The sequence below is a fragment of the Corapipo altera genome, unplaced genomic scaffold (assembly GCF_003945725.1).
Source record: "Corapipo altera isolate COAL_440 unplaced genomic scaffold, ASM394572v1 0, whole genome shotgun sequence".
NCBI classification, from domain to species: Eukaryota; Metazoa; Chordata; class Aves; order Passeriformes; family Pipridae; genus Corapipo; species Corapipo altera.
In genome coordinates, this window is record NW_020884872.1 from 26,675,295 (window position 1) to 26,698,819 (window position 23,525).

General features: G+C 40.9%; 1 protein-coding gene across 1 annotated transcript in view; it reads right to left on the reverse strand.

Moving 5' to 3' along the window:
* The window catches only part of SH3RF3 (SH3 domain containing ring finger 3), a 252,167-nt gene that overhangs the window by 75,131 nt on the left and 153,511 nt on the right, over window positions 1–23,525 (reverse strand). Inside the window, exons 2-3 of the mRNA XM_027640927.1 lie at window positions 19,688–19,963; window positions 12,308–12,403 (exon numbers count right to left, since the gene is read on the reverse strand). Of these exons, the coding sequence (XP_027496728.1) occupies window positions 12,308–12,403; window positions 19,688–19,963 (372 nt within the window). The remainder of the gene's footprint in view (window positions 1–12,307; window positions 12,404–19,687; window positions 19,964–23,525) is intronic.

Genomic DNA, 23,525 nt, shown 5'->3' on the forward strand with positions numbered 1-23,525 from the left:
TTCTGAAAATGGACTCCCCGAATTGCACCTACGTTCCGCATTCCATAGACAGAAAGACAAGCTGCCCCTAGGAAACTGAATTTTTCCAAACTGTGACCATACCATGTGATGCAGTCACACAGAGACATTTGTTAATACTTTTATTATTTTTGCCATTAAATGCTGAAGAACTCCTACCACACATCAGAACTCCATTGTGAGAAACATTACATAAAAATAGAGCAACAAGACAGCTCTTGGCCCAAAGAAAGCATAATTGAAGATGAGGACAAGAGACAATATATAGATATAGACAAAATATACAGTACAACAGTCTTATCAGCAAGATGGACAGAGGATTCTATACAACATAAATCTTCTGTAACCATTACAGACAAGAACAATTTTAGAGAGGAGTCTGGAGGAGCAATTCTAATGCAGATGTTTGAAGCATTCATCACAACAGTGAAGAACAAAGTACTGTGGAAGAAAATTAGGATTTAAAAAAATGACAAAGTGACTGGCATGGGTGGCATTCAGTAGTAAATAAAAGACAATACAGAGAGAGAGTAATGAGTAATCAAAGGTTTGCAAGGAAGGGCTAGTTGCATGGGCTCTACAGAAAAGGACTTCAGAGAGAAAGAAAGAAGAAGTAGATGAGCACACCGGAGTGCCATGAATGAGGCAGGTCTGTATTTGCTAAGGATGCAAAAAGGATGTAGCCATAATCAGGGTAGGACATGATGAGAATTTGATCTTTGTGAACACTCAGCAATCAAGTTGGACAAAGACTAGGTAGGACTGCCAGCCACACAGATGAATGGAACCAGGCATGAGGATGTGATTCCCATTGGTAATGTCTTTATTACTTGCCATGAAAGTACATTGATTCCTCTTTAACCAGTGACCAAACAGAAAGTAACACACTTAACTGTGTACTGTGTACTGCACTGAAAACTCAGGTATGTGTTGAGTGAGGGGTGCTCTATGCAAAGGCAGACACGTGTCACTGGAGTGGTGTGGAGCTGCCTTTGCTTGGACCTTAAACTCAGCCCTTAAGAGCATTTCTCTGCCCTCAAGGACCCCCAGAGGACAAAACCCTGTGCTTGAGACAGAGCATGACCCCAAGCAGTAACAGGCCATGGTTAAACCATGACCCAGCTGCTGTATGGCAGAGAAATTCAATGCCAGTACCAAGAGCTCCCAGATCTCATCTGGCCTGGGACACTGCCAGGAATGCAGTACCAATCATCTCTATAGTCCTTCTTTCACTCCTATAGTTCATATATTGAGGGATAGGAAAACCATGCACCCACCAAATCAATACAACCACACTTCTCTTTCCTGAGCAATGCATGTATGTTGGTGAAAGGCTTTGTCTGGGAACAGGTAAGCCTCTCTAATCACTAGACTGGAGCAAGGAGAGAATCACAGAATCACAGAATATGCTGAGTTGGAAGGGATGTGCAAGGATCATTGAACCTAATTCCTAGCTCTGCACAGGACAGCCCCAAGAGTCACCCCATGTGCCTAAGAGTATTGTCCAAACATTTCTTGAACTCTGTCAGCCTTGGTGCTGTGACCACTTCCCTGGGGACCCTGTTCTGGACCTTTTTCTAACCTTTTTCTAACATCTAACCTAAACCTCCCCTGACCCCATCAGAAAAGATGCTGAGGACATTATTTCTCAAAGGTAAGACTCGCAGTCCTTACTCCTGGGCTAGGAAAAGGAAAGAAAAAGGACATGAGAAGTCATGCCTGTAAATTCCTTACTCTGGTTTTGGGGCTGAAGCAGATCAGAGTAAAGGGATAAAGAAGATGACCATCAGAGAGTGCTATCCCTCCTTCTGCATGGTTGCTTTCTTCCAGGGAGAGCTGCCTCTTCCCTCAGTGCCCTCCCTTTAGCCACATGGTGAGAGGAGAATACCTCCAGCATGAGTCCACCACTGCCTGAATGCTCTGGCACCTCTCCTGCTTTGTCCAAAGGATTCCAGAAGAATTCTGTCATGGAAAAATTCTATTACAGAAACCTCTCTCATGAAATTTCCTGTCAATTTGATTCAGTTGTGTCTAAATAGATCAGAAGACTTCAAAGTCAGATTTAGAGCAGGACACTGCCTCCAGCTTCACTTAAAGAAAAACTAATATTATTAACCTGGTTTATGGAGTACCTAGTGATGCTCTGTCATAAAATTATTACTTAATAAAATAATTAGATAAATTGAGGGACAAGCAGGAGATAGAGGAGGTTGCTTCCACAAAGTCCCACATTCCTCATGTCACCACTTTGTGACGGCTTAGAGCACAGTACAATGGCAGCAATTGCCTGCAGAATATCTGTGGGTGGGGGTTTCTGCCCCTCATGGTCATGTTTTTCTGCAGTGAGATGCCACATGGCTTCCTTTCCCATCTTCCCACTTTCTGCCCTGCATCAGCATGGATGTTCATGTGACTGTGTAGTAAATGGGACAATGGAACAGAGATGTCTGGAAAGTAAAACAACAACATTGCCAACTTAAACAAATAGTTTTAAACAGGGTGACTTCCCTGATCCATTTCAGCACACAGATATGTCTGGTAGTCCTGGAGCATGGAAGGCAGAAGGAAAGAATTGTCACACACAAAGCAAAAGCAGGACAATCCCTTTGGCAGTCACTATCACCCCCAAAAATGGTGCAGCAGGAGATAAAATAAACAATGGTTGGTCTACTTTGTACAGGAATAAAGTAAGCAAAACCAAGGACCCCTTATGCAATTTCTTCTACAGGATAGACTAAACACAAAGAGGTGAGCCTCCAAGAGTCTTGCATGTTCTAGAGAAAATCTGGAAAAGATGTAGATCCCCAAATTAATTCCAACTAATTTCCCCTGTTTCTGATTTTTGTTTTTAATTTGCAGATTCGTCCTCTACTCTTTTGAATTTGGTTTTCTCAATGTTCAGCTCTAACACCTAACAAAATGTCAGACTTAAACATCTGGGTTTGGCACAGCTAATGACATTTTTAGGGTAAAAATCAACTTCATCTGTTATTTTTGTTATTTGACGCATGCATTCAGCACACACATGCACTCCTGGATCTCTTTGTGCCTAGAATAAAAACAGTTTGACCATTCCAGGTTCTGTGACAACAAAAAGTAAAGAAAGAGTTAAACCCTAACCCTTCCCTCCAGCATGTTGACTGCACTACACAGTTGGGTGTCATCCCCAACGGTGCTGAGGGTGCACTCAATCCTACCATCCATGTGACTAACAAAGGTATTAAGCAGCACCAGTCCCAGCACTGACTCCTGAGGAGCGCCATTTGTCACTGCTCTCCACCTGGACATCAAGACATTGACTGCAACTCTTTGAATGTGACCATTCAGACCATTCCTTATCTACTGAGTGGTTCATCTGTCAAATCTATGTCTCTCCATAATACTTATGTAACATGCTATCTTCTGCAAACAGAAATCAGAGGGAGCTCTAACAGGCACTCCCTGGCAAATCCTTTATGGTCTCACTGTCATCAACTGTCCCTCCTGTCCCTCTAATGGAAGTCGTCTTACCCTGATGGTCATCTTACCACTGGCATAGCAATGATCCTTTCACAGTCTAGGATTTTAATATTGGACCCACTTTTCTTTATCACTTCCAGCACCAGTGCCGTGGGAGATGCCTGGAAACATTTTCCTTTTTTTTTACAGAGCTGTGGCCAACAGCAGCGGAGCGGACAGCCAGTTTATCAGGGCCATTTCCCAAAACCCTCGTATCCACTCTCTGTGCCTGCATTTGGATTGAAGATCTCCACTCAGAATTTTAAGGCACCAGGAAAGCTTCTCAAGAAGGAAGCTAATTAAGATGTGCAACATGCAATAACAAGGCCACTAAGAAACAAAATGAAGAATGCCTCTGTGAGAAATAATGAAATCCTCTAGGATTGTATTTTTAATTAACTGCTAGACAAATCGTGTATCTGTTGACATATAGCTTAATATACATTCATGCATTAGCTCTAGGTAAGTGAGACTGAAACTGTCTTTTCAAAAGGAAAAAGATCCCAGGAATTCATCAGTGCTGAAACAATCTTTAGAAGCTGTCAGAGGTGATCAATGGCTGGAAAAGACAAAAGACCTCTTCTCGTGCCTCCTCTGGAGAGTGTGGACTACTGATGATGTGCTCTAGAGCCCGCCCAGAGCCCTGGGACAGCAGGTATACTCAATGGGGAATGCTAATCTCTAGTGCTTGGAAACCTGCATCATTGCTGAAATATTTCAATGTAATGGCTGTGTGCTGTGAGGCTGCTGAGCATTGCTGGAAAGTCCAGAATGTTTGTTGCACAGGCAGAAGCTATCCATAAGTAACACGCTATCTATTTACTTGGTCCTTCTGAGTAGATATAAAGCCAAATGGACTAATGTTTTTCCTGAGGTATTTTTTTCACTTGAAACATTGCAGGACCATGTGCAGATGTACTTTCTTGTGTGTAGAAGAGACTTACTCAACACCCACGGCAGGCTTCAGCTATCTCAGGAGCAGAATGAGGAAGTAATGGGTAGTAAAGAGTGCACCTGAGCTTCCCCAATATTTGCTGAACGCGTATCTAAGCATTGCCAAAAGTTTACCATTCAGGGCATCTAGTTGCTTTTGAAACCTGAAGTTTTAAGGTCCCTTAGCAAAATCAGAATGAATATTGACAGGTTTATGACTGATGGGTACTTTTGGAAATTGATGAATAATAACCTACAGTGTCAAAGATCTGACCTCAACAAAGATACGCTTTGCTGGTGAAATGGCAGGTTTTATGTGCGATGAGCACTGTGGGCCCTTTCCTTTCACAGCCTGAGCAACCACAATAGATGAGGAGTAGTTCCCCCCACCCCTTGGCTGGAGCTGGCAGCCTTGCCTTCCCTTCCTAACTGATGAAGAGAAACAGCCTCTTCTACAAGTAGGCTCACCTGACACGTTTACCTGTCTCCATGAAGCAGCAATACCTATTTCTCTCCCTATGAGCACCTGGTTATCTCTCTTGATGGTAAAAGGGAATCCAGACAATTAGCTCAGATGCAGAGAACTATCTGCTGTTGGTCAGATGAACTGTACCTAGAGACCTGCAAGGTCTTGTGGAGGATTTGGAAGAGTATTTTCGAGTTCAAAAGTGCTGCTGGGGGCAGAACCACTGTTCTGTTGCTTCTTGGTGGGACCTACCAAAATGACTGAGCTTCAGCAGCTGTGTCTTCACCTACTATCCAACTGAAGAGAGAGTGGAATAAAGGTTGAAAGGATAGTAAAGAGAAAGAAAGTACTAAAATGGATGAAATTATCAAGCATGATACAAGAGTTTGTGAAAACATTTTGTTCTCTCCATCCAGGGAAATTGGGGGATTTCGTGCTTGTTTGTAACACAAGCGACTCTGTAAACATAACAAGTGAACATAAACTTTGAGGCGAAAACCAAAACTCAGTGTAGAAATAACAAAAATGAAACAGAATTGCACCCAGGACCAGAAAACATGTATTTAAGCACAAGCACAGTTCAAGGGATCTGGAGGTGAAGGGTAGGGCTGATGTGCTGATAGCATGGGGAAGTGGAGGCAGATGCAAAACACAGTAGGCCAGACCCCAATCAGTTTACACTGGGAAGGATGACAAACAGGATTTTGCAGGGGAAGTCCTGGAAGTCCTTTAGTGAATTGTGGCTAGAGACCTAAGTCTTGTAATCAGATGAAGAAGAAAACAGTCCATCTTACTTAGATACCTAAGTACCTAATTTTTGCCACCTAGGAATCAGCACTTCAAAAATGCCCTGCACAGATATAAAATGGATATATATAACTTTGAAAGACTCAGGAAATGGGCTTATTTGTGAAGGTCGTGTGCTTAAGTTAGTTGGCTGGAAACCTTTTTTTTTGCTATAAATTACCCTAGAGAGTTATTTTTACAAAATAAAGTCTAGGAAATTCAGATGTTACTCATAATGAGGGGTGGTGGGTGGGAAGGATATTTCTGGAGGTGACAGCTGGCAAATTTCTGGTTCAACATCCCTGAAATAATAAGAGGTAATAACAATTTGGTTCTGGTTTTGATTAACAGAAATATTGGTCATAAGATATAAATCCAAATAATTTAATTATGAATTCTTTCAAGTGAAAGTAGGCAGGACTACAAGCAAGAGAAGACCTGTAACTAAAACTGTCAATTCTCAAAAGGCAAATTTTCACAGCCTACAGCTATGTCTAAATTTACATGCTGGCTCTCACCATGGCTCACCACAGATCTCATAATTGTCTGGGCAGGAGGATGACTCAAATATGACAGTACTCCCACCTATCTCTGTATGCAGGCTTCCCCTCTGTGGCACCCACCTGAGATGAACTTTAGTGTAAATGAGGTGTTACCAGAAAGCAATCATGCATTGACTTGTCCAGACATAGCCTGAGGGGAGTGAGTGACTAGAAAAGGTCTACAGAGCTGAGAAGCTTAACTAATCCAGGGAAAACCTGACATTTTAGGCCAAGGGTGACAATGCAGCTCAGCTTTGTATCCCAAAGATGGACAAAAGTGTTACAGAATCTGTATGAGTGATCGCCTTGTGAAGGATGCTAGAAATTAAAAGAAAATTTAAATGAAATCACTCAAAATTAAAACAAAAACTTTTCTGCCCAAAGTTATGCTAATTTACATTTTACATAGGAAATTAAATCAAAGAGCAAAAGGTTCTTTATTTATAGAAGCAAAAGGGAACATAAGAAATTGAGCTGTTATGCAGAAGAGATGGGTCAAAGATTACAAATAATGTCTTTCTATATATAATATACATATATACATACATATATATAATTATATATTATAATATGTTGTATATTTAATCTTCTTGTCACCTCTGACTGCTAATACTCTTAGTTTTCCTGATTAACACTATCGGTATTTGAAGTTCCATAAATTATTTTACTTTGTATGTGCAAAACAGTACTTTAAAGTAATATGTTTTATTCATGGATTGATGTGAAAGTAGTAGCAGGTGTATAGGTTCTTACTGAGGTTCCTCTTGCAGCCTATGACACAAAGTCTGCATGTTTTAGTTTGACTATGAAATATGGGAACCGTATTTTGTACTCCATTCACATAGAAATCTGATACTAAATATCTTGGAATATTCTACAATATTCTATGCAGGTTGAAAACAAGTAGGACCAACCTTTTAGAAGCTAGAAAGGTGCAGGAATGAAATTCTTAAAACAATGTATGTACAAAGTTGAAAATGTGTATCAGTAAAGCTTTTCAACAGAAATTGGCTGAACATCTCTTGGAGCTTACATTATTGTCAGCTTTACAAGGTTCTTTTTCCGTTTTTATCTGATACACAAAAGGAGAGAAAACAGAAAAAACCCCCAATTGTGATGTTAATGGGTATAATTCTTACCTCATTAGTGTTACACCTACTTACTACTGAGATGAATTTGCTCCTCTGAGATTTAGTAAGCCAGCTTTTCTAAAATCATCTACATTAGTTTCCATCTACCCACCTTTCAAAAGCATCCATTTTTATTCACATTAAATGATACTAGCAAGGTTAAAATGAACCATTTTGACAGTCCTTAAGAACAGAGATTACATGTTCTTTTTGAGAAGGGCACCAAACAAACATTACTATTTAATAAATGTCTAATGCTCGATTTTTTTTTGAAGGTTTTCATAAAAGATACTCTGAAAGATTCACATAGACCACACATACATAAATGACAGGTCAGACATCAAGGTCGAATTCGTTATAAGAGTCCCATAGGGACCCATCTGTCCTGCAGCTGAAGGTAGAAACCAAACAGACCGAGGAGAGAGAAGATACATAAAAGAAGTGGACAGGGCAACAGTTATTTGCTGAAAATGGTCAAAATATCTAATAGAGGTAGAAATGCACACTTGAACACATCTAAGTTTTCAAGGATGTAAGTGTGATGACTACCACTGGGGACACCAGCATACTGGGAAATGGCTAAGATGGGAATCTGCATATAGAGAAAAAAAGGACAAAATCTGCCATCCAGACTGAAAGTCTAAACCATTCACATTCATCTGCAGGCTGGCTAAAGGATACCCTCAGCAAAGTGCAGTTACACAGTTAAGGACAAATTTTACTGGGAAGATGGGTCTCCATGACACTATTCAACAACTACAGCTGGGATCCTGGTAAATGTACTCAGGTTCCCCTGTATGGGTTAAGCTGTTTTAGATCCTGTGGTACAGCACAAAATTGCTAAATGGGATGGTCTGCTCTGCAAAGCTAATTTTGGAATGAAAAATCATTGTTTACCTTAAGAAATGAATTTGGCTTTGGATTTTATTTTTTTTCACTTCTGGATGAACTCTTTTTAAACACTGACTTGCAAGAATTATTTTCCCAGAGGAGTCTTCTGGACCTATGCTGCAGGGCACTGAAACCATCAGCTCTTCCCATTCTCCTCCTCCCTCTTTCTCCTAGACCTCCTTTCCAACTTTTTTTTTTTTTTTAACTGTGAAGAATAGGAGAAGATCCCCATTACCCTGCTTCACTGCTCTGTAAAAAGAATTTTAAAACTCCTAATATTACTTAATCACAGCTTTCAGTGCTCCTGCTGCCATAAAACATTATAACAATGGGCTGGCACTTCATCAATTGTAATTTGCAGATATTACAGTCACAGTAGCGCTCAACATAATTGCCTTGCTCTACCACTGACACATAAGGCTTCTTGATCTCGGTCAATACTTCCTTGCTCTGGGGGCTGAAGATAGAAATTTTGCTCTAACTGCTCAGCTTTTTGAATTTCCAGTTCCTGCCCATCTGAGCAGGATGTGTCCCTCCAAATACTCAGCACACCATTGCCCTCAAATTTCATTCCCACACATTTAAATCTATTAGAACACACTTTATTCTTCATTATTCTCAATTTTACACATAGCAGCAGAACACAACTTTCAAACAGAGAGAATGACAGCAGTTATTAAGAATGAAGGAGCTAGTTTGAAGACAGAAAAATAAAAAACATTTTGTTAGGACTTTGAATTTCTTGCAGGTCCAAAACTCCTCCCAGCAAGAATATGACTTCAAACCATACAGATTATTAATAAGATGTTTATTTCAGGACAGAAGGCACCTTGAGAATTAACTTGATTATGTTGTGTTTTTTCTGTAGACAAATTAAAACATAAATTATCAGCCCAAATGGCTTCTACTGAAGACGAAGGATAGCAACAAAATAAGAAAAAACAATAGTGCAAACTCTCCCTCACAGAACATATTGTGTGTGACTGATGCTGTAAAAGACATCATTGTGAGCTGCAAATATTTATTCCTTATCCGACTGCAGCTTCTCTGAGGTTGGGATAGAGGCAGGAAAAAGCCTCTCAGCAGGCATGCAAGCACTCCTGCTGAACACTTGTAGGGAATAAAGCATAAGATCCATGCCATGTTACACTCATATGGCTATACAGACAACCAAACATAATGCTGAGAGAGAGACTTCCTAACACACTGCAGGGACCAGATATATTTTGATATCTTTGGCTATTTTTTTGTGCCTCTGCTTTCTGACACCACAGTCTGGCTCTAAAAGCTGCCCTCCCAGGCTTCCCTTACAGAAGCAGACCACTCTCAAATTCAGTAAGTACAAGGTGGGAAGAAGATGGAGCCTAGGGAGACACTGTAGGCTTTTACATGGGCCAGCTGACAAGCCCAGGTGCTGGGAGGCCAGTGGCATCCTTGAGAGGAATTTGCTGATCATGCCTCCTCACCACCCTGCTGTGTCTTATTTGTGCAAGAGATTTGTAAGCACCTGCAAAAGCCTTCTGTGTAAGCACCCATTTGAGGGGTATGGCAGCACATTGCCAGGACAAAGTGTTACCAAAGAGGGTCACAACAAGTATTATATTCGCTGTTGTAGCCCTGGCATCTTTGAAGTGACTCGCTTGTTTTCTAATACTCTGGCTGCTGTACCAAGGGTAAGAGCTCTCATCTGGGCTCTGGGAGCAACTGGAGACATTAGAGCCTGCCAAGCTTGAATTCACTCTCTCCAGGGTGCAGGGCTTAGGATGCCTTGTGAAATCCCACACACTTCAGCCAATCGGCTCACACAAGTGGAAGGCTACTGTAAGAGTTAATTTTGGCTTATTCTACACATTTTGCCAAGATTTTGAAAACCACTTAATGGTGGATAGACTCGAGGGGTGTTTTTAGATTCAAGTACTACTTGTTTAATGGATGTGTTTTATAAACATCGGCATTGAGCTTTTCAAAATTTCTTTGGGATTTGACCTGATTTCTTTTAATTTCTAATGTAAAGTAGCATCTGAAGCAACAGCACTATAATTGCATAACTCAAATACTTGTATAAGCTCATCTCATATTTAGAACAAGGCCTCCATCCACCAGGATGTGAATGAAATAGGTGGCTGATACTGCTGTTCGGAGGATCAATTCTCTTTGGTTTTACAAACCAACGCACAAATATTATGTCATGGTAACCAAATACCTAATTTGAAAGGGCCTTTCAAGCCACCAGATTTCAAATTTATACAGATAATATATATGTGTGTGTGTGTGTGTGTATACACACAAATATATGTGTATATAGTTGTATTTATTTTATCTATGTGCGTGTCTGTGTATGAATGTATATGCACACAGACATTCCTACGTGTGTTCTTCTCCCCTGGTGCTTATTACCTGGCTGTTTGCCTCTCTTTAGAAACTTCTAGCATTGCTGTCCTGACTCTGCATTGTGCTACCTCCTGCTCCTCCACAACAGCTCAGGATGTGCTAGTGCTTGGAGAACTTCAGTGACACATTGCGCATGTTCCCAGTGTGCTGTTCTTCTGAGGTTATGAGCCCTGTGAGAGCAGTAATTAAGGAGAACAGACACCTAGGAGTGGGAGAGGGATCAGTATGCTGAACAGTGCGTAGGCAGTGCCAGCCTGCAGATGAAACTAGGGCTGGGGAAAGGTGGTGGGTGTAACCGTGCTCACTGTGCAGAGGTCCCCAGTTCACTCTTTCTGCAGCAAAGTTCAGGACAGTAACATCACACTTCCCCAGGACAAGAAAAAGAAGGGAAAAAGAATGAATTCTGGGAGAAACCCAGCTTTCTCATTTAATCACAACAAACTGAAAATGTGTTACGCATTCAGAATAGAAGAAAACAAGTCATTAACTTATGCGAGGCAGCTGGTTTGCCAATAACGGCTCCTACACATTCTGGTTTTAATATTATTGTCCTTGTCAACTGTGGGAATGCAATGTATATTAATGATGGTTTATTCCAAATTGGTCATTGTCGGAGTTAATAATTAGGTAGTCAGGCACTAATTATCTCTATTTTGTCTCAAATCATTAACTAAGAAATCTGGAGAAGTAATTTCGGAGGCAGGCACCAGAGCCACATCAAGTAGAGCAGGCTTTGCTGTGGGCACAAGAGATGCTTCACTCCAGAGAGCGGCACCAGACAATATCTGGGAGCAGAGTTACAGGGACACTGCTCTGACTACTGGGTGCAGAGTGGCAGCACCTTGGAAAAATACATATGCATGCAGTGCTCATCTGTTCTCTGCACCCCTGGTTCACCCATGAAGAAAAGTTCCTTGAAGACATCATCTGGGACATGGACAACAGAGCTGCACCAGAAGGGCCACCATGAGCCACCACTGCTGGCTGCAGCCCTTCTCCCAAGCAGCATCCGGCTGGAAGGGCACCCCCAGCAGGAGGGTGGCAGCAGTAGGATGAGGTGGCACAATAGGTTTGCTCAGAGAAAGTGAAGCCTCATCATTTACTCTGAAAGCAGACTCCTATGGAAATTACTATAGGAAAGAGACAGAAAGGAAAGGACAGAAGGAAAGGACAGAACTGGGTATGGTACACATGGAATGAGAGCCCTTGGGCACACGGGTGGAGCTGCCTGAGCTCCTGCTGGGGTCAGGGACATCGACAGCACCCCTCTGAAGGTCTGTGCTGTCAGACCACGGCTGAACCTGCACTGCTGCTCCCCACCAGCTGGCAACACCCACCCCTCCTCAGGTGGGTACAAGGTACCCCAACTGCAATCATCCTCTTCCATTTTCCCTACGTGTTGTGGAGATTACATCAGAAATGCCACATGGGAAGCCTTTAAAGTAGTTCAGGGAACATATTTTGCTGGCCACTTTGAATTGGATGTGCCCTCCTAGTGTCTTAGCACACAGCAACCAAAAAAATCCCTTTTCAGTTATTCTGTTGTAATTTAACCTTCTCATTTCAGAATTTTTGAGGTTATCCTGACCTTGTAGGCACAACAGCCCCACCAGACATCAAGACCAGCATCCATCACCCCACTATGAACTTACCTCAACATACAGGATAGGGAAAATGCCAATCTTGTCACCCAGCATTCCTTCTGCCCAGTTGTCATCCACTCTCCTGATGACCGTCAAAATTTCATCCTCAAATCGAGATACAAAAAAATACATAATCAGATTTTTTCAGAAGAAAGATACTAATTTTTAGTTACGCACATGACAGCTTACAGAAGATGTCATAAGCTAGGTAAAAATGTTCCCTGAATCCTGGGCCAGCAGCATTCCTGGCCCAGCATCTTACCCCAGGCATCCCATTCAAAGTGCATTTAAGCACACTGCAGACCAGTGCAGCTCACGCTGGCTGTCAGCAGCTCCAAGGGTCTGACCACAGCAGGTGGGAACAGGTAAACTCTTGTCTTCACTGCAGGGAGAGAAGAATGTTTGATCCAGGAGATCACCTCTAACTCAAAGGTGAAAACTCCCTAGCATGAAGTTGCCCCTGTGTATCCAAGGGTCTGTTGTAATGCTTGGCCGCTCCAGAAGACAATGTAAAAGGGAAGCATGAGTACAGCACAGGTAGTCCTGGAAAAACTTCCAAGAAGAAGTATAAGGTATAGTATGAGGTACTCAGCCTACACTGCTGGCAAGCCGAATGTCAGCTTTCTTTAAAAAAAAAAAAATTTGAAGGTAAAAGTGCAAAACAGGTAAAAATGCAAAGACAACATACTAAATAAGAAATTGCATTCAACTGTTGGATCAGCTTCAGTTTAGACACAAGTTCATTTGCTAAAACTAATGGCATGTTAGTATTATATTTAATCAAAGGGACTTTACAAGAATTTCAGCTGCTGATGAAATTTTTTCTGATTATAAAACAGGAGGTATAGCAGTGCAAATCAGATTCATACTGCTCACACTTTCTCTTGGTATAGTTAAAACCTAGAACACACCAGTCATTAGAAAAGCTCAAGTGACTAGAACCAAACCCTGAATTTTCCCAAGCAGAGCTACTCAGCTTGCCAATGGATTTCTGCTACCACCTCTTGTCTGCTGGGGTCCTCCCAGGCTTGAGCCAGCACTGCTTGGTACAACGGCTGTAGAAGGCAGCCCTCTCTGTGGGGCTCTGCCTGGATAGACAGATCTTCTACAACAAACAAAGAGTGAGCTGAGAGAAGCTGGGAAGTCATCTTCATTCTCTAATGGCACGCAATCTTCTTCTGTTCCTGTGCAGAAATTTACAAAAATAGAAGAAAATCTTTTCCTCCAGAAAGCTGAGACAGAGTTCCCTGTCGATCTCACTTTATTTCCACTACTCGCTCTGTGAAAGTAAGAGCTAGATATGGCCTACCACCCTCCATGTAACAAGATGCTGATGTTAAATGATTAGGCAAGGGGAGTTGCTTTTTTGCAGATACTTCTCAAGTAGAAAAAAACTCCACAAACTCCTGATCCAGGATGTTCAGACTGTGGATTTGCATTGATAGAAAAATAACCAGAACAGGGTGATGTGATGTGTTTTATAGTTTTTGAACATGTGCATTTTGAACATGTGCACTTTGAAATAGCTTAAATGTTTCCTTTGAATTATTCATCTGAATGATCCATTAGGGGAAAGCTCAGAGAAATGGCCACAGACTGAGTCTTTCAGCTATTTATTACAGCTGGAAGGTTGCAAAAGAATTTGTGCATTTAATTTCCTGAAGAAACAGATAGCATTCCCTTCCAAAGCCCTGTCTGCACAGACCATTTTTGATCTGTGTAAAGAACTGACAGTAATCTGCAAAGCTTCCACATGCTCTTACTAAAGACTGATTATCATAAATGTAGAATCTAGGTAAAGGGGGTATATAAGGAAAAGAAACAACTGCATCACTTCAAGAACCTGGTATGAGTGTTCCTACTTTCTGTATTTATTCAGTTATTTCCTTAAAGGAATTTTTAAAAATCCAAGATGTGACAGGTCTACATTTTCACTATATGTTCATGTGTACACACATAATGTGCATAAGTACATACATAGCTTATGAATAGAATCATAGATTGTTCAGGTGGGAAAAGACCTCTAAGATCATTGAGTCTAACCCTTAACCCAACACTGAGTATAAATGTATGTGTGTATATAGATATTTGCATATATACACACACATAAGAAATTCAGAAAAAAATTTTAAACTGTAAAACCCCAGAAACATTTTATTAGATTTTTGTTAGAGACACCATGCAATCCCATCCCAGGAAAGGCTTATCCTGCATTGACTCTACTCATGGATGGAGTGGGGAATGGGTAACCTTCAAAGGTCCCTTTCAGCTTTACCTGCTAAGGATCTATGAAATCTGGAAGCATTTCCATACACTGATCTTAGTTTGGTTTTGCAAGGTCTGGCTGTTGAATGTGGTCATATATGAGAAAAGCATCCTGAGATATGCTAACATTCAAAAGGTGTATCTTCATGGAAGAGTAAAGTGCAATCCTTGAGAATTCCATTACATAATTAGTTTTCAGAAGGGTGTTGAAAATCTCCAGGAATTACAGCAAATCCCGAAAAATCTTTTGGAATTCTTTATTAATAGCAAGTTTCTTTGAATTCACAGCCAACAACACCATTCTATACAGTGGGCTGGTGAAAGCCTCAACATGAACTATTTTAGTACCTTGTACTAGTTGGATAGCTGTGCTACTTATAAATTCCTAGAAAGATTCCCAAAAGGATCATGAATAGTAAAAAGCCATAGATCTCTTGGCATACCACTTCGACTTTCTGGACTTCACTATTTCACATTGACTAAATTGATTTCCAGGCAGCATAAAGGAATCCAAGCCTCAAATGTCATTTCAAAAGCAAATGGTATCCATTGTAGTTTGGACAAAGATATGTTGCGCTCTTTTTATGCCTGTTGCTAAAGTCTTTAATTATTTGCTCTCTCCTACTTCCTTGAGTTTCTCTCTATTCGTCAGGGCTGGGTCAGCCTTGCAACAGGCATGTGGGACCTGCAGTTTCAGTTTATAATCATTATCAGAAAAGAAGTCAAAGATAAATCACTTAAAAAGCAGTCTGATTGCCAGAGAAATGAATCTTTTTGCTGAGAAAACAGCACAAAAAGTGTCCAATAACAGTCCTGATTCACAGTCTGATTTTTACTCTAGTCATTGATGGCCATTAACGAAGCAATACAGAGCAGATGTGTCTGCTATTCTGCAGAGATAACTACTCCATCTAGAGCACAGGGGAGATCTCAATGATGGCAGGATGGCACTGTGCCATGCTCGGTAAGTCCAGTTACAGTGCTTGCCAGCTGGCATGAGAATCCCTGTAGCCAGCTATTGCCAGGATGGTCCCTCTGTGAACAGCAAATATTGCTGGAACTGAGTGCTAAGGGGCTGGGATGCTGCTCCACAGCCAGGAACCAGTACTGGATGTCATGGTTTTAAGATTGGCACAGCACTTGTTAAACACCACTGTGGCCTGGGAACAAAACTATTGGAAAATGAAGGAAATAGCTGATGTTATTAAAAATATGATGAGCAATAACGCATGGTGAACAGTTGTTGCTACCTTGACGTGTCTGAGACTCATCTACCACTGGGATTCAGCCTTCTAAAAGCCATGTGAACTCATGCATGCAAAGGGTGGTGAAACACCTAAACAAACCTGTGGGCTGAAACTGGACTCAGACTAAGGGTGGAGTAACTACACAAAAAAACAACAATGCAATTACTACAGATTTGCACTGCTATACCTGAAAGAATCCTCTTGCACATGTTTGCACCAGAGAGTGCATAGCCCAAAGAAGGACGGAGTATTTTTTAAAACAGAAAGAGCAGGAGCCCAAGCCCATACTGTGGTAGCATGTAAAGTAAGATTAGAAAGCTGAGTCAATAAGTATATCCCCAGGGCATGCAATTAGGCTCTGTAGGCCACATGCTGATTGCAACCACATAGGGAATATTAGGAGTAAAACTCCTGAAGCTACTAAACTGGTGCAAAGCCGAGGCAAGGCTGAAAACAGTTGTTACAGAGAAAAAATAACTGCTAACTGCCTGGTTTGACTGATCACTGACAAGCACTGATGGAAAATATGTTAAGTAGCAAATCTGAGATGTTCTATCATCTTGTAGTTACTGCAGAGGAGAGAACAGTGGCGGAACCCTATGCCTGCATGTGTGGTTTATTTGGGAGGATGAGCTGAGGGAGCAGTCCACATGATGTAAGAGAATCACATTTGAATTTTGAAAAATAAAACAAAATAAAACAAACTAGTAAGAAGAAACACCAAATATCCTTCCTTTGTTTTCTTTTACTGCACCAATAGGTATTCTGAGAGAACAGTAACAAAGAGGGTGGGAAAAAGCAAAGCCCAGCAAAAGAGCAACAAAACACAATGATAGAGAAAATCCCTATGTTTGTGTTTCCTTCTTATAGCTCTTCTTCAGAGGAAAACTCTTCTTTATTATCTGTTTATAAATAAAATCCAATTACAAGTGTCTGGTAGCATTAAATGAGTTGCAGGACACAAACAGGTTATACTAGTTTGTATAAATGGTATGCTAAACCAACCCTCTTCCAGAGGAAGGAAAAAATAGCTTAAATGAAGTTGAGATCAGGTCCAGCATCTTCAGATGCAAACTGAGACATTCAAATGATGCCTATTGCCCAAAGTGACAAATCACATCTACAGCACTGCAGTACACAAGACTCTATGCAGAGGAACTGACTGCATCAGCAGATGATCTATAATCTGGGCTAAACAGGAACCTTCATCAGCACAGGTGACAGCTAAAATTAGCATTGAGAAAACTGATGAAAACATGACGGTAAAGTCTCAAGACGAAAAACAGATTATTCACTGTCAGGGAGAACAATAGGCAGGACATAAAAACAGTTACAAGGTGACAGTGCATGTAGTGGAAAGAGCTAAAGAAGAAAACAGCAATAGAACAGAAACCTAACCCCCTTGGGAAAAACACAGTCATCAGGGATAAAAGGATGCAGACAGTAACATGAGGGATGAAAATAAGGCAAATTGAGAGTTTGAGAGTACAGCTATACAGCAGAAAGAAATGCTCCTTGTGAGAACAACATTGGACAGCTGAGAAAATGAGAACTATCACTATACAAAGGCAGTTATTGTAAAGAAGGTATACTAATATATGGCATCAAATATATCAAATACGAAAGTGTCTAGGAAAAAATCTGTTCTAAAAAAAAAACCCCACAACTGCCTGCTGTGCCTATTAAATTTCTTAGATTGTGCATGCAATGAATACTTTAGGCAGACAAGGAAGATTGCATTCTCAGAGAAGTCTCCAGTGTACCTCTGGGCAAGCAGCAAGGAAAACAACGTACCAGCAAATTTATATTTACTGATAGGATCTCAAAGGTAACTTCTGTCTAATTTTCTGTTAGTGCATGGCTGTTACTTCTCACTAAGCAGCCCACTTTCTCACAGAGATTCACAGCTCCAGGGAGGCTGGCTAGTCGCGGGGTTTGCAGTGTTTGCAATCAAACACTTCACTTGCTATGGAGCAAAAGTGCTTACAAATCTTTTGTTAAATAAATATGAGAAAGTATACAGTGTAGGAAATTGCATTCTGCTGAGAAACGTTGCATGAGTGAAAAAGAGGTTACATTCGGTGAGAAAATTATATGCTGCAAATGATTCATTCAGCTATAATAAGTAGCCTCAAAAGAGGAGGTCAGTAAAATCCTGGTGAAGGATATTTTTATCATCTATTTCATATTCATTTTCAGCATAACTGTTATTACTTTATGTGATACTGTAACAGCCAGAGACAGTTGAAATAAAACAGAAAATGACAATGAACAGGTTCTCCAAGGCATTCAGTGCCATAAATTAACAACAGAGGATATGCTTTATTTTACTGCGGGTTTCTTGATATCCATGAAACCCATCTAAGGTCAACACAAACAGCTAGGGAAGGGAGGGGGAGGTAAAAAGTAGGTGGGAGGTGGGGGTGAAAGAAAATGTGACATTTTAAATCCAAAAGAAATTACAGTATTTCAGTTTTCTCTCATTCCAGTGTGAATTTATTAAACATTTTGGTTTTAAAAAAAACAGACTTTTTTTTGAATGTCTACTTTTTACTCTCTTTATGTTCTTAAAATAGGAAATACTGCAATATATTTTGATGTAGTGTATTTCAACTGTTAATTGATATATGGTATGATGAAATATACATTTTGAAGCTGAATGTCATTTTAAAGCACTGGAACATCTGATTCAACAAGGAACATTAAAAGAGACATTTCCATTAGATTTTTTCTGAAATTTGAGTTGTTCTTGGGGAACATTTCAATGCAGATGAAACTTATTTTTTTCAGACAGAAAAAATGTTCTCAGAAAGCGTGTAGCCAGTTCTACTTGTTTAGTTTCACTAGCTTTGTACCAGCCTTGCCATACATGGCACAAGCTGTCTCAGTGGCTTCTCCTTTAGGCAAAATGGGAGTCATTTCCCAGTGATGCTTACACAGGGCTGACTCTGATGGGAGTCTTTACGCCTACCCAGTCCTGCAGCACGGCTGGTGCATGGGACACTGCAGGGACACTGAGCAGGCTCTGCTTCTGCAGGAAGGATATGCTGGTTTTCGCTGGGGTAGTTACTTTTTTCACAGTGGCTGGTATGGGGCTGTGTTTTGGATTTGTGCTGAACACAGCGTTGACAATAGAGAGACGTTGTTACTGCTGAGCACTGGTTTCAGAGAGTCAAGGCCTTTCATACTGCCATGTGGGCAAGGAGACTGGGGGTGCATGGGAAGTTGGGAGGAGACATAGCCAGGACAGGTGACCCAAACTGACCAAAATGGATATTCCATACTATATGACATCATACTCACTGTTACGAGTGATGGGACCCTGCTCTCTTGAGCGTGCTGAACACCTTGCCTGCCCATGGGAACAAGTGAAATAATTCCTTGTTTTGCTTTGCTTGTGTGCATGGCTTTTGCTTTCCTGATTAAACTGTATTTATCTTAACCCATAAATTTTCCAGCTTTTACCCTTCCAGTTCCCTCCTTGATCCCACTGCAGGGAGAGTAAGCTAGTGGCTGTGTGGGGATTGGCTGCTGGCTGAGGTTAAACCATGAAAGAGGAGGATTTACAAGTTTGAAAAAGCCAGTGTCCTTCAGCATGCTACATGAGGCATTATCCCACTTAATAAAGGAAATTTAGCCCCATCAGCCTGTCTCCACTAGGCTGCCTGAGCTCAAGGACTTTCAATTTCTCATAAAAGAAACCAGCTCAAAAAAACCAGAGTTTAGGGGGTCCCTGGGCCCCAGGGAGGCCAGGATGGTGTCCCACCAGTCCCTAGCATCGCTGTGCTCCTGACTCAGCTGCCAGCACCACAAGTGCCCCATCACTCCCTACAGAAGCCCCTTTCTGAATGTCTTGTTTTAAAACCTATTCCCCTACCTTAGTGAAGGTCAGGCAATCCTTGTCTTGATCTTTATCCTTTATTTCAAAGTCGTAAAGTGCTTTGCCCTGAGGTGGAGCTTGCGGGAGAGGCTTGATACATTGGATGTAGCTGGCAGGGAAGAAGCCGTGGTTCCCGTTGAGCTCCCCATGGTACCAATTCTCGTCCACCTTCCGCCGCAGTATGATGATGTCCCCCTTGTTAAACTTGAGGTCACCAGGCTCTTTTCCCTCATATGTGTAGAGGGCTTTGCCATAGGGAAGCTGAGAAACATTCTGGGGAAACAAAATAAACACCTTTAAGCAAACTCCAGGCAGCACCAACAGCCTTCCTAGAGTCATTTTTATCTAGAAGCAAACTGGTCATCCTTGACCAAATTACCCCAATGACTGAAGATGATTGCTAAATAATGCTACACCCCGGATCTCAGGAAAACTAGGATGTATCTTATGGTAAGCCTGAGAAGGTAAGTGTGTTATATGAGAGCAGACACTGTCCATCTGATGAAGCTCAGCTGAAACCTGCAGTATCTCATACACCATCAAGCACCATCAGTTAATTTGCAAAATATCCTATGTAAGTAGAACAATGTGTTTAAATGAGTAGACCTTGACATGTGTAAAGGTAAAATTTTAGACATTTTGACCTTCAGGGTTGCTTTGGTTTCTGAAGCTCAGAAAAGAAACCAAACAAGCTTGAGGATTCACATGGTTCTTAAAGTTGGCAAGTTGATAATTTTTCATTGTGCTTGTTTGAGCAACTCCAAACATTTTTTGAGTTTGAAGCTTTTCATTTAGGTTTTGATTCTGTAACTAAATGCTCTTACTTCTTTCAAAATCCCCAAGTCTCATGCTGCTTGCTGAGGGCTACTGTAAACAGTTATAATGTTCTCTGTTGCTTATGAATTAATGTCCCAGTGGAAAAATGGAATAGGCAGAATGCCTCAAATCTTTCTTTTGTAACTAAAAAGAGCTCTGAGGCTTTCACCCTCATTAAAAGAATGACACAAACTTACCAAAAAAACACACCACAAGAGAAAAGCAAAGCCTAAAAAGTTAATACTTTGGTATGATAGAAAAGAGAAACCTATTTAACTGAAGCCACTTGATTGTGAAGAACTATTCCCAGGGTTCACTTTGTCCTGGTGCAAGATTATTGAACCCAGGCTGCACGTGCATGAATAAGGTTTTGGTGGAAGTGCTGCAGCCCTCACCCTCCTTGCTACTTGTTCCCCTTCTTTCTGAATCGCACAGAGCAGGGGGTGACTGTGTTGGACACAGCTGCCAGGTGCTTTGGTCCTAAAATAGTTCTTTAACGCATAATAGAATAGAAAAGGTGTACTGCTGTATTACCCTATATAATTTTTCATTTTATTTAGCTTGAACTAAGAGTCAGTTTGCAAGCCTCAATGCAAATATGTAGTGGTGCATAACATGGAGATGTTAGAGATGTCCTGTAAAATCAACTTTCCATAAGAGTCTTTTTTTTCCCGAGAGGTATTTGCAAAAATGACACCGTTTTCTGTTGCATATAGATGCATATAAGTAGTCTGTTCCCTGCTGTGCACTCTTGTTGTCAACGGGGTGTCCTACAGGGACAATGAAAAAGTAAAGCTATATTTAATAAAATCCCCTGGTATTCCCCCAGGTGTTTGTTATGCCTGTACTTCTGGATAACATTCCTGTGCCTAAAATAACACTCAGATACTTTCCGCAGGGAGAAGGTGGAGTGGCCCAACAGAAACACTGCATTTCCCTACCAGAGCCAGAAAATGAGATGCTGAGATGATTTTTCATGGTATTTGTTAAAGCCACAAGCAGAGGCATTTTTCAGTCCCAATGGGTGCATTAAATGGACCTGCTCTGGTAGGGTAGGTTTTATGCTCTTACACCTGCACCTTTTGGCAGGAGGAGGAGAAGCACCAGCCTGCTGCCTGCACTGCCCGCCAGCGCCGCTGCCTCTGCCTGCTTCTGGGCTCCAGATGGTCACTGTGGCAGGCAGACTCCACGCTGATCAAAAGTAAGTTTCTTGAATGTACCTTCATACACAGACGTTAAATTACTAGTTTTTATTAGTAAAGGCTCTAGTAGCTGTGCAGGTCTTGGAAAGCCTGTGGAACAGATCTTTTTGCCTAGAGGATACAGTGAAGGAGGCAGTCAAACAGGCACAGCTCTTCAGAGCACTATCCCTGTTGGCTGGAGGGAGATTTAATTTCATTCACATGTGTCTCCAGTTGTAACTTTTCTCATTACCAATTTACAGTTCCTCTTTTTACTGTGTATTCTTCTGAATTTTGCTGTATCAGAATGAAGGTACCTATATCTCGTACCTTCTAAAAAGACCACTATTTTGGAAGTGCCCTCAAACATAAAAAAAACCCCCATAAAATCAACAGCCAGCTAACAAAGCATCAAACAGTCTCTGCCAAATCAGTGGCAGCATCCTACTGATATTTTTCTCTCTGTCAGGATGGTTATTTCCCTTGACAGCAAAGATTTGCCCCCCTCCCCAGCATTTTAAAGATTAAGCATACAACACCATCAAACTCCTTAGGTAAGGCATAGATTGCATTACGTATTTTAAACTAGAAAAAAACCTCACATTAAGCTGATAGACTACAGAGCCTTGTAGTAATTTAGAAATAAAAGATTCATTATTTTAATTCATGCTGGGAGAAGACATTTTATCAAAGTAAGAGTGAGACTTTTGCCAGGTGTGCACTGAACCACTGCTGATCCAGGCACATGCCTGGCAAGCATGCTCTTCATCACTTACCCTAGACAGGGCCTTACTATTCCCAAGATCTTTGTAGCAATTCAAGGTCAGATAACTTTCTTTACTTTTTAACCACTTTCTCTTCCCAAGACTTATTTTACTGTGTAATAAGGCAACAGCCCTCAGTGCTAAGAAAGAGAAACTGGATTTTACATGATTGCAGACATGATCAATGAAATAATTATGCAACACGTGCTGGGCTTTTATTGTTAATTAATTGAGCTGGCTAGAAGATGATTCAGGTGCCTGTTTTTACCTTCCCTTGATGCAAATGCAGACTTTTAAGCAAAACATACAAACTGCAAGACAAATTTTCATTTGAAATCTGGCACTATTTTATTTGGAGATCTTAATGGGGGAATGGACAATTTAGTTGCTTGTGTTCCTCTGTTTTTTCATGGGCTTAGCTATGGGACTATCTATGAACAGTCCTACACAGAGATCTGCAAATAAGGTACTTAAACCACAAGCCAGTGTTCCAATTATCAGCTACAGCTTTTCTAATTCTGAGCCACAGCTTTTCAACTAAAAACTTTGTAGAGGCATTTTTTTAAAATGAACATGTTATTCAGTGGAAAAGATAACCTCCTATTGAAAAATTGCTGTTATTGAGACATTTCCCAGCCTTTCCATAAGGCCAGAAGTACCCATTTTGATTTGAGCATCCCAGGTAAACTTTGCATTTACTGTGGCCTAGGGGTAAAGAAATACCAGAATCCTCCAAGTCTTTTCAAATAAAGCTACTTTTCCTGTTCTAAGGCTTTAAGTGTCTGCTCAAATTGACCAAAGAGAGAAATTTAATAGCACAATTAAAAAAACAGAATCAAAACCAAACCAACCAAACAAACCCAAAACAAACAAACCCACAAAACCCACAACCAAAATAAACTCCTGAAGCTTCCTTTGTGATATTTTCTAGCCAAAAGGTCTAGCTTTCAGTGGACTTTCTGCGGTCAGATTATATTAATGGTCCCTAAGAAGCATATTTTGGAAAGTTTCCATTATTGTTCCTACTTTTGGTTAATCCATAAATGAGAGCAAATCAGATTCAGAAAGATTCTC